At 41.9% G+C, this 12,080-nt stretch overlaps 1 protein-coding gene across 1 annotated transcript; it reads left to right on the top strand.

The window, feature by feature from the left end:
• Positions 1-4,656: 4,656 nt before the first annotated feature.
• LOC124264248 (E3 ubiquitin-protein ligase TRIM33-like) lies at positions 4,657-6,555 on the top strand. The gene is made up of 2 exons (XM_046698990.1): positions 4,657-4,729; positions 6,200-6,555. Exons 1-2 carry the CDS (start codon positions 4,657-4,659, stop codon positions 6,553-6,555), a joined length of 429 nt encoding a protein of 142 aa, XP_046554946.1.
• Positions 6,556-12,080: the final 5,525 nt, after the last annotated feature.

Genomic DNA, 12,080 nt, shown 5'->3' with positions numbered 1-12,080 from the left:
AAGCAGAAAATGAAAACAGATTCTGATGGCCAGGAGTATCTGGAGTTTTGGGAAAGGGAGACTGAAACAAGGGACGGAAATTCCACTCAACGTCGCATGTTCAATCCTAAAATATTCCCCGGAAATGAAACATGTATCCTCACAGTGTACAAATCATTTGCCAAACAACGGCCGAAAAGCATGTTAGCTCCCGATGGACCATTTTACCTAGCGATCAATCACAAGAGAAAGTCTGATGGTCTGTGGTTTCAAAACGGTCCTCTTGGCATCAACGCACTCGGTGGCCTTGTGAAAAACATGGATTCCCGTTTCGATTTGGTCGGCAAAATCACAGTCACACTTCTCGAAAGTCCATGTGTACACAGCTGCTTCATTCCGGTGTAGAACCGAGGACAATATGTTAGTTGTCAGGGCACAAAACTGTGAACAGTCTCAATGACCTATGCTGTTGCTTCCCTTCCAATGCAGAAACACATATCTGGTATCCTTACTGGTAGTAAAGAAAACTCTCTTGTTCCTGTTGACAATTCGTCTAAAACTGTCTCTCACCAACAACGCATGTCACTTCCAAAATGGTTTGAATGTAGGCCTAACAGCAGTCAGGTAAACCAAAACACTACTACACTACACGGAATGACATCTGGATTATTCAGCAACAGTAACGTTTACGGTGACACCTTCAATATCAATTTTAACTTGTCATCTCAAACAAACTGACTTATTTGGAACAGACCACATGCAAATTAGTGTGCGATGATATTGTAATACAAAGGACACTTTTTATATGCCCATTTTGAAATTAAACTTAGCTTCATAATAAACGATAGCTGACGTAAAAAATTATAACTTTGATATTGAAACTATTAAGGATGTAGCTACCATGAAGTCTCACTATCATTATAAAAAGGAAGAGATAGGAGGGGTCGTCTCAAAAGCAAAACCAGGACGGGTGTCGCAGACGGTGATTGGGATCGGGCTGGGGGATAGAGATATCAGCTAAGATATGATAATCCTTTAGGGGAATTAAGCTGGGAAAGTAAACGGCATGTCATAACAATTTACAAATAACATCCAGTCCTGTCGATCTTCGGGTGGTCATGCCACCTATATATTTTGCGACATTTAATACGATAGCTGATTTAATCTTTTCTATGGGTATCATACTCTTTTACACATCTCAACATAAACTTTATGAAAGAAAGACACGTAATCAATAGATGAAACATATTCAACACACATGAAAAAGTATAAAATCTTCTTTGAGATGACCCCTTGTGCCTGTAGGCAGCACATGCATTTCATGTTATCCCAAACTTAGACACCCATATCTTAGCCACCCACATCTTAGACACTAAAGATGGAGATTAATTAAAACAACACCCGAGGCTGAGCGACCTAATTGCCATCTTTAGTCTGATCTATTGTTTTCAGCAGCTGTTCCTATTTTTGTGTTGACATGCTTTTTCTGGATATCCAATTATGCATCCCACTGAACGCCCTGTTAGGCCGATGTGGGTTATTTCCACATATGCTATTTGCAATTGTGTAAATTTTAGGGATATTGAGTAGCAGTCTAAAAACAGTTGTTCTCTATTTCCGACAGTAATTTAGGTTTGTCAGCGCCCAACTATTTTGCTGGTCCCTCCCCTTTGCTACGAAGTGTAGGTATCGCACAAGATCATCTTTGCCTGACCTGACAGGTATTACTTTGTAGCGGGTGTATATTTACCCTCTACATGATTGGTGACGCCCACACGGCAAGTGGCGGTTGTGAAGTGTGAAGGTGGACAGTGCGGTAAGTTGCTATACATCATAATGTATCAAATACTGGATGGTTGGTCCTGTTGTTGATGGAAACACAAGCACACTGTTTCTGGTTATCTGATGTATCAAGTATTCAGTATATTTATAACTATTTACGCCCTGTCCAAGGCCTCAGTCCAAAGTCGAATATTGTTTGTTGTATTCCGTCAGATCTTGACGAGTATAAGTGAGTCGATAATTAGGTGTAGTTTATGTCAACAATGATAATTATGTGTAGTTTATGTCAACAATGATAATTATGTGTAGTTTATGTCAACAATGATAATTATGTGTAGTTTATGCCAGCAGTGTGTGTGTATTAGTCTCCTGTCGTGGTCTACAGCCGCCACAACTTCCAGTGTGTCACCTGTGCCCTACATACATCGTACATGTAGATAGTGTACACAACAAGGAAGTGCATGTTGTCTACTTTCGTTATGGTAATGAGCACACGTGATCAACACGGAATGACACAGGAGGTATTCATTCAGCTGTTGTGCTCCACTGACACTTCAAGAAAATCATAATCATCATATTGACCATTTCACAAGGGGGAATTTTCCTATATATGGCTTTATTGTGTCATAGCTAGTAAACCAACTGTAAGAGCGCAACGTGTATTCAGGATTTGTACCAATTTCTCGCCAGTTGTGACGGACACTCTTCTTTTGGGAAAATGGTCTTTTTCTGTTTTTACTGTTCCTCTATCAAGTATAACTATGTTATATTTAGGAACTATAATATTTAGGATAATTTACTTGGTGTTGAAGAACAATCCCTGCACCTCAGACGGCTGGGCAACCCGTGACCCTTTTGCTGGGTCATTTAATTTGCATGCCAAGGGATCTTAGCGCTACAGCGGTCGTAACACCCTTGCTTCAGTATATACATAAGATAGTCGTAGGGTTAAGATGGCTTCGTGCATGTAGTCCCTTAAGTCCCGGAGATTTGAAATTGTGCAGCAAAGAGCATGCACTGTCTGGCAATAAAAGTCCAGTTTACTTTCGTAAATTGGCATTCTTTTTGAAGGAATTTCAAGGTCAAATCACAACGCCACGTCTTGACTCTGCGACACCGAACATCGCCATTGAAAGAATGCACGCTGGAGATTACCAATCCTCTGTCACCAGCTCGTTACAAACAAACAAGTTTAACAAATGAGCGTCCCCGTACAGGCAGACCTGGAGTTACAACTGCAGCCCAAGATCGGTACATAGAGAATACTACACTCGGTCTCATTACATACGAATTATACCAAACTCGTGACCTTCCTATGTAATAGTCAGAATGTGACCTAATTGAGAGGTCATCGGTTATCCAATCAAATCGTTAGAATCTCAGGTCAAGTCGGTTACGACACAGGTCAACGCAATACGGCACTCGTGTGACATACGAGATTAGTATGCAACTACCCATACGTTGACCACGTGGGTAATAAATAGGGGTACTACATTTGCGTGATCCTACTGCCACGGGTGAGAGCACAGCAGCCAGGGCGCCTGGACTTCAGAGGATATCCGGTCAAACTGTACAGCACAAATTGAAAGAGATTGGTCTGAGAGCCAGGAGACCCGACGTCGGGACCGTGCTACGTCGTCACCAACGCGCTCAACGTCTCCGTTATCTAAAAGTATCCACTTGGTTGTATAGACATTACTTTCTAAACTGGTGTAAAAATTCATGCACTAAAGTCTATTTGTGGACGAGTTATGCATGTTTGAAAATACAACATTTTCGCAACAGATTTCTGGTCTATTCGTTTCTTTTTTTGGATAGTATATATGGCTACTGTGTCATAGCAAGGTAAACCGACTATCAGAGCGCAGCGTGTATTCAGGATTTGTACCAATTTCTCGCCAGTTGTAACAGACAATCTTCTTGTGGGAAAATGGTCTTTTTCTGTTTTTACTGTTCCTCTATCAAGTATAACTATGTTATATTTAGGAACTATAATATTTAGGATAATATACTTGGTGTTGAAGAACAATCCCTGCACCTCAGACGGCTGGGCAACCTGTGCCCCTTTTGCTGGGTTATTTAATTTGCATGTCAAGCGATCTTAGCGATACAGCAGTCGTAACCCCCTTGCTTCAGTATAGACATAAGATAGTCGTAGGGCTAAGATGGCTTCGTGCATGTGGTCCCTGAAGTCCCGGAGATTTGATATCACATGCTATGGCTGTCCATATCTAACGACTTCTAGGTCGATCAACACATGGCCGTGTGGGGCTGCAAATACTCTTTTACTCTTGATCTCATTATTAGATCTCAGAATTAGTCTGCCACAAAGTTTGATGGAACATTTTTACCTTTGATATTGGCTATTCACATCCATTGACAACACCCGACGATTCATTACACACAATATCATTGACTGATTCGTGTGTGCAAATTGTAATTCCACAGAACCAAAGATGGTTATATTAACCATGGATGCTATTGGAAGCGTTTATACATGCCATAAGCTTTAATTGCATACTTTACTATCTGACCAATCTGTAAAACGTGATATGTACACACTGCGGCATCAACATCACCTGAGGTACATTGAGACAGTGAGTGAGTGAGTGAGTTAAACTTTACAGTCACCTGTCTGTACAGAGGTTCTGAATCACCTAGAGTTGGACCATGTTAGATAGATGTCAAGAGTGTAGATATTATTTACCTGGTTTCAGATGGCAACCTCTCAGAAGCTGACGGACCATTTCTTGTCCTGTACAATATGTACAGAGGTGTTTGAGAAGCCCTGTACACTTGTGTGTAATCACACCTTCTGTCGGAAATGTATCGTCAACTACACCAAAACCAGACCAGAAATCAGAGCCAAGTCCCTCCTCTGTCCATTCTGAAAAGATGACGAAAGTTGACGTGGAGAAGTGGGCGGATGACTCAAACCTATCTTTCTCATCCAGGGACTCTTGGACTCGTTTGGCCCTGGATCCAAAGGTAGCTACAACTTTATACCCTCTACCAAAGAGATATATGTATATTCCTGTTTGAGAAACAGTGAGATATAGCGATCACCATGTCTGCCCGTCTGTTTTCCATTTCCGGAGAGGAATTCCTAAATCGTTGGCTAAGTGTGCAAATGTAACCAAATATTATTTGCTGCAAATAAATCGAGTCTAGTGGTCTATGTCAGTAGGTTAGTGGCAGAAGAATGTCCCACCCACCCCAGCATTGCCATTCACCTGTTCCACCCACCCCAACGCTCCCATTCATCTGTCCCACCCATCCCAGAATTGCCTTTCAACTGTCCCATTCACGCCAGCAATAACATTCACCTGTCCCACCCACCCTAGCAATGCAATCGCCTATTCCATCCACCCCAGCACTCCCATTCACCTATCTTATCCACCCTAGCAATGCCATCGCCTGTCCCTACCACCCCAACACTCCCATCCCCTGTCACACCCACCCCAACACTCCCATTCACCTGTCCCACCCATCCCAGCACTCCCATTCACCTATCTTATCAACCCTAGCAATGCAATCGCCTATTCAACCCACCCCAGCACTCCCATTCACCTATCTTATCAACCCTAGCAATGCCATCTCCTGTTCCTACCACCCCATCACTCCCATTCACCTGTCACACCCACCCCAGGACTCCCATTCACCTGTCCCATCCAACCCAACCCTCCGATTCACCTGTCCCACCCACCCCAGCACACTCCCATTCACCTGTCCCACCCACCCCAGTAGTCCCATTCACCTGTCCTACCCAACCAAGTAGTCCCATTCACCTGTCCCACCCACCCCAGCTCTCCCATTCACCTGTCCCACCCACCCAAGCATTCCCATTCCCCTGTCCAACCAACCCCAGCATTCCCATTCACCTGTCCCACCCACCCCAGCTCTCCCATTCACCTGCCCCGCCCACCCCAGTAGTCCCATTCACCTGTCCCACCCACCCCAGCACTCTCATTCACCTGTCTTATCCACCCCAGTAGTCCCATTCACCTGTCACACCCACCCCATCACTCCAATTCACCTGTCCCACACACCCAAGGAGTCTCATTCACCTGCCCAACCCATCCCGACCCTCCCATTTACCTGTCCCGACCACCGCATCCCAGGAGTCCTGTTCTGTTCTGTTCTTTCCCGACCATCCCAGTTGACATGACTCCTTAACCATTGTACTGAGACTCCCATGTATAAAGCAACGCCTACAGATGGACTACAGGTGTACCATATAAAGTGGCCAGCATATGTGTCGCTGGGTGCTCCACAGAATTCAATTAGTGATCGTCTCAGAACTGTGTAGAGGGTCTTACTGAGTTGGTCGATGTTTGTTACTAGTGTTTCCTGTGCTATAAAGATACAATGAGAGATAAACATGTGTAAGTGTTTCAAGTAGGCGAGATGTTATTTTGCAAATGTAATGTGTTTACAGATACGACCAATTGTACCTACTGCCAAGAACATGGGGAGACAACTGTGGCTGTTGCTTGGTGCTCCGTCTGTGATGATGCACTCTGTGAGAAATGTACTGGAACTCACAACCGCATCCCATCATTTCGTCACCATGACGTCACTGACCTGTCTGGAGAGGTCAAGGTCATGGGTAAGCGAAAGGCCATGTGCAAGGAGCACCAACAGGAGTCGCTAGAATTTCTCTGTCAGGACTGCAAGAAGGCCGTGTGTCAGAAATGTTGCATACTTTACCACAGGAAATGTGATGCCGTTGTCACGATCACCTCACAGATGGTGACAATGAAAACAGAGCTGACAGAAATGAAGAAGTCATAAACAAAGAGACAAAACTTCGTGTGAAGGAACAAAAGTTGCAGGAGCAGAGAAAGAGAGATCATTATTCACTGATGAAGTCACACATTCAGTCCGCATGCCAGAAAGTTAAGAACAAAGAAAGGAGGCTCCTCGATCGGATGGAAGATATTTCACATAAACACATCGGCCAATTGAAAGCAGACATAAAGACAGGTGAGATGTCGGTACTGATGTACCAACATCAGACGGATCTGATAGACCAGGCTCTACAGTCTGAGTGTGACATCGATGTATGAGATGTATCAGGCATGTGAGGCCGGTGATGTGGAGGCTGTCGGAGACGCTGACCTGAAGGAGAGAGGAAGAATAGCCAGAGTCACACTCCGACAGGACACTGACAAGCTGAGTAAAGCACTGGACGATCTACCGCTGGGTGAGATAGAGGTCCGGTATGAGAGTGTGCTGGACCTGAAGGCTACTCCTGTGTTACAAGACACCATTGACATCACAGTAGCAGGCGATAGGAGTAAACCAAACCCCAGTGACGTAACAGTGCTGGTGGTGAATGGCATAGACACCGTTGTAGTCACAGATTACAGCAACACCAGTGTGAAGTCCTTCTACATCAAGAACAACCAGACACAGCACAGTAAACTCAGTCTGAGTGGTGACCCATGGAGTCTGACCAAGTTGACACACAACCGGGTGGCTGTCACTGTCCCGAGCAGGAACCAGATTGTAATAGTTGAAGTGAACCCTGACCTGGTACTGCGGTCAACCATCACTACCAGCAAACGGTATGTGGGTATAACGTCCCTGCCTCAATCAACACTAGCTGCTGGTTCCCACTGTTGATATCCTGGATATGACAGGAAACGTGCTGAGGTCTATCAGTCCCCTCAGTACCACGAGGACAGGTAACATCTTGGTGTCTGAGAGGGGAACCAAGTGTGTCATGTGTCTGACCCCCGAGGGAGATGTGGTGTTCAGCTACAGCCCTACAGGAGACACAGCACTGGAGTGTCCTCAGGGTATCACAAGTACCGACACGGGCGACATCCTGGTTACAGACTGCAGTCTACAGAGAGTCATCCATCTAACTGAGTCAGGAGGAGTCAGGACAGTTTGTAAGAAACATACTGACAGAAGAGGGCGGTGTTACGTGTCCTGCGGGTGTATGTGTAGACCCATATGGTTACGTGTGTGTTTGCCTGAGAACTGAGGGTCCTATCAAGGTGTTCACGTGTATCCACAGTCAAGTCTATGTGTCCGACTTGGCATACATGTAATCACACTCTCAGCTTCCCATCAGGGAAGGATCTTTAAAAGCCGAGACAGTATGATGTCGAGTAAACACAAGAAACCTTAAAGATGACAAGATATATTTGGTATATGTATATCTCCAATACACGAGATATCAGCATATAATTGTATAAACGATATGTCTGATATATGTGTCCCTGACAGAAGATTAACCGAACTCCAAGTCTTGCAGTAAACGTTAGACCCATGTACTACAGTACAACATGGTGAAACCGGTTGGCTCAAACATCTTTCATGTACATATTCTCCTTGTTCATAATGTTGTGTATCACCTGCTTGATAACGGTGTTAGCATCTACACCGAAACGTCGCATCCACTGCAATAGTCTTTCTTTAAAACATCTTACCTGTTCATCATACCAGCTTCTGTATGCCACTCGAGGAAATCAATTTTAAATGTTGTGAGTATTTATGTCACTTATGCTTCTCTTCAACACTGATTTCAAGTCAACCCGTATTCTACTTTTTTATTACATACCCATGTAAACTTAGGATAGTAATACAGGGCTTCAATACGGATGACGTGGTCAAATTCCCTATTGCACTCCAGTTTCCATATTGAACCCCTGCCGGTTCTAGTTTCTCCAAAACGAGAGGTGTGTCAATTGAAAATAATAATATGATTGTTAGGTTGTATATGATTAATTTAAAAACTTAAAACAATATCGTACTTGTTGATTACATTAAAAGATTGAAAGAAAAAAATGTGTTTGTCCTCTTCACGTCACATACATCGTCTGCTTGTTGTCAAAATGTCGGCAACAATGACATCGATGGTACTATCCATCAAGACTTATTTGACATGTTATTGAACGAGAATTTTGGTACGTTTGAACTGGAATACTCTATGATTACTTTGGAATCATCACCAGTGCCTCTCGTAACAAAACACATCAAAGATTTCAAGGCATACATCGAGACCAAGAAAAGTGTCACCACGGTACAGAAAACAAACAGTCTTGTTTCTAAAGTCAACCATTTTTTATTGGAAAACAATGTGAAACAAGACATGCTGACTCTCCCTCCCCAAGAACTTGATGTTCTTATAGGATCCTACATTCTTTCTCTGCAGAAGGACAATGGTGAACCCTACGAGCCTGACACATAAACCTCCTACAATCGCGCCATTGATAGCCACCTTCGTGACAACGATGACCACTCTAACATTGTGCAAGATGCGGAATTCCTTGCCAGTAGAAACGTTATTGAAGCCAAAACGAAAGAACTAAATTAAACAGGTAAGGGGAATCGGCCAAATATATCCGAGTCTCTGTCAGTGGAAGATGAGGAGCGGTTGTGGGAAAAGGGCGAATTTAGGAGTCATTCACCTCTGTCAATTTTTATGGTACTATTTTACTAAAGTGTTTGGATTGCGTGGGCGGGTTGAAAGCAGAAAATGAAAATGGGGGGACGTTCAACTTAAAACAGATTCTGATGGCCAGGAGAATCTGGAATTTTTGGGAAAGGGAGACTAAAACAACGGACGGAAATTCCACACACCATCGCATGTTCAATCCTAAAATATTCCCCGGAAATGAAACATGTATCCTCCCAGTGTACAAATCATTTGCCAAACTATGGGCCAAAAAGCACGTTAGCTCCCGATGGACCATTTTACCTAGCGATCAATCACAAGAGAAAGTCTGATGATCTATGGTTTCAACACACTCTGTGGACTCGTGAAAAACATGGATTCACGTTCCAATTCAGGGCAAAAAACTGTGAACAAATCACAACTTACAGTGCTGGAAAGTCCATGTGTACACAGCTGCTTCATTCCGGTGTAGAACCGAGGACAATATGTTAGTTGTCAGGGCACAAAACTGTGAACAGTCTCAATGACTATGCTGTTGCTTCCCTTCCAATGCAGAAACACATGTCTGGTATCCTTACTGGTGGTAAAGAAAACTCTCTTGTTCCTGTTGACAATTCGTCTAAAGCTAACTCTCACCAACAACGCATGTCACTTCCAAAATGGTTTGAATGTAGGCCTAACAGGAGTCAGGTAAACCAAAACACTACTACACTACACGGAATGTCATCTGGATTATTCAGCAACAGTAACGTTTACGGTGACACCTTCAATATCAATTTTAACTTGTCATCTCAAACAAACTGACTTATTTGGAACAGACCACATGCAAATTAGTGTGCGATGATATTGTGTTACAAAGGACACTTTTTTATATGCCCATTTTGAAATTAAACTTAGCTTCATAATAAACGATAGCTGACGTAAAAAATTATAACTTTGATATTGAAACTATTAAGGATGTAGCTACCATGAAGTCTCACTATCATTATAAAAAGGAAAAGATAGGAGGGGTCGTCTCAAAAGCAAAACCAGTATGGGTGTCGCAGACGGTGATTGGGATCGGGCTGGGGGATAGAGATATCAGCTAAGATATGATAATCCTTTAGTGGAATTAAGCTGGGAAAGTAAACGGCATGTCATAACAATTTACAAATAACATCCAGTCCTGTCGATCGTCGGGTGGTCATGCCACCTATATATTTTGCGACATTTAATACGATAGCTGATTTAATCTTTTCTATGGGTATCATACTTTTTACACATCTCAAAATAAACTTTATGAAAGAATGACACGTAATCAATAGATGAAACATATTCAACACACATGAAAAGTATAACATCTTTTTTCAGATGACCCCTTGTGCCTGTAGGCAGCACATGCATTTCAGACACCCACATCTTAGACACTAAATATGGAGATTAATTAAAACAACGCCCGAGGCTGAGCGACCTAATTGCCATCTTTAGTCTGATCTATTTTCAGCAGCTGTTCCGATTTTTTATATTCTTCCTAAGCTTTGACATGCTTTTTTCAGGATATCCAATTGTGCATCCAACTGGACACCCTGTTAGGCCGATGTGGGTTATTTCCATTATGCTATTTGCAATTGTGTAAATTTTAAAGATATAGAGTAACAGCCTAAAAACAGTTGTTTTCTATTTCCCACAGTACTTTAGGTTTGTCAGCGCCCAACCATTTTGCTGGCCCTTCCCCTCTGCTACGAAGTGTAGATATCGCACAAGATTATCTTTACCTGTCCTGACAGGTAATACTTTGTCGCGGGTGTACATTTACCCTCTACACGACTGGTGACGCCCACACGGCAAATGGCGGTTGTGAAATGTGAAGGTGGACAGTGCGGTAAGTTGCTATACATCATAATGTATCAAATACTGGATGGTTGGTCCTGGTATTGATGGAAACACAATCACACTGTTTCTGGTTATCTGATGTATCAAGTATTCAGTATATTTATAACTATTTACGCCCTGTCCAAGGCCTCAGTCCAAAGTCGAATATTGTTTGTTGTATTCCGTCAGATCTTGACGAGTAAAGTGAGTGGATGATTAGGTGTAGTTTATGTCAACAATCATAATTATGTGTAGTTTATGTCAGTAATGATAATTAGGTGTAGTTTATGTCAACAATGATAATTATGTGTAGTTTATGTCAACAATGATAGTTAGATGTAGTTTATGTCAACAATGATAATTAGGTGTAGTTTATGTCAACAATGATAATTAGGTGTAGTTTATGTCAACAATGATAATTATGTATTGTTTATGTCAACAATGATAATTAGGTGTAGTTTATGTCAACAATGATAATTAGGTGTAGTTTATGTCAACAATGATAATTAGGTGTAGTTTATGTCAACAATGATAATTAGGTGTAGTTTATGTCAACAATGATAATTAGGTGTAGTTTATGTCAACAATGATAATTAGGTGTAGTTTATGTCAACAATGATCATTAGTCGTAGTTTATGTCAACAATAACAATTAGTCGTAGTTTATGTCAGTAATGATAATTAGGTGTAGTTTATGTCAACTGATAATTATATGTTGTTTATGTCAACAATGATAATTAGGTGTAGTTTATGTCAACAATGATAATTAGGTGTAGTTTATGTCAACAATGATAATTAGGTGTAGTTTATGTCAACAATGATAATTAGGTGTAGTTTATGTCAACAATGATAATTAGGTGTAGTTTATGTCAACAATGATCATTAGGTGTAGTTTATGTCAACAATGATAATTAGGTGTAGTTTATGTCAACAATAATAATTAGGTGTAGTTTATGTCAACAATGATAATTATGTGTTGTTTATGTCAACAATGATAATTAGGTGTAGTTTATGTCAACAATGATAATTAGGTGTAGTTTATGTCAACAATGATAATT

This window comes from Haliotis rubra, unplaced genomic scaffold (assembly GCF_003918875.1).
Source record: "Haliotis rubra isolate DU_JTF1 unplaced genomic scaffold, ASM391887v1 Scf1204, whole genome shotgun sequence".
Lineage (NCBI taxonomy): Eukaryota > Metazoa > Mollusca > Gastropoda > Lepetellida > Haliotidae > Haliotis > Haliotis rubra.
Note: the sequence above shows the minus strand (reverse complement) of the source record. Positions and strands in the feature narration are given on the sequence as shown.

Excerpts from the sequence above, each read along its gene's own strand:
- LOC124264248 (XM_046698990.1), top strand. The coding sequence starts at position 4,657 with ATGACGAAAGTTGACGTGGAGAAGTGGGCGGATGACTCAAACCTATCT. Across the intron at positions 4,730-6,199 it reads ATCCAGGGACTCTTGGACTC|ATACGACCAATTGTACCTAC; the intron begins GTTTGGCCCTGG and ends ATGTGTTTACAG.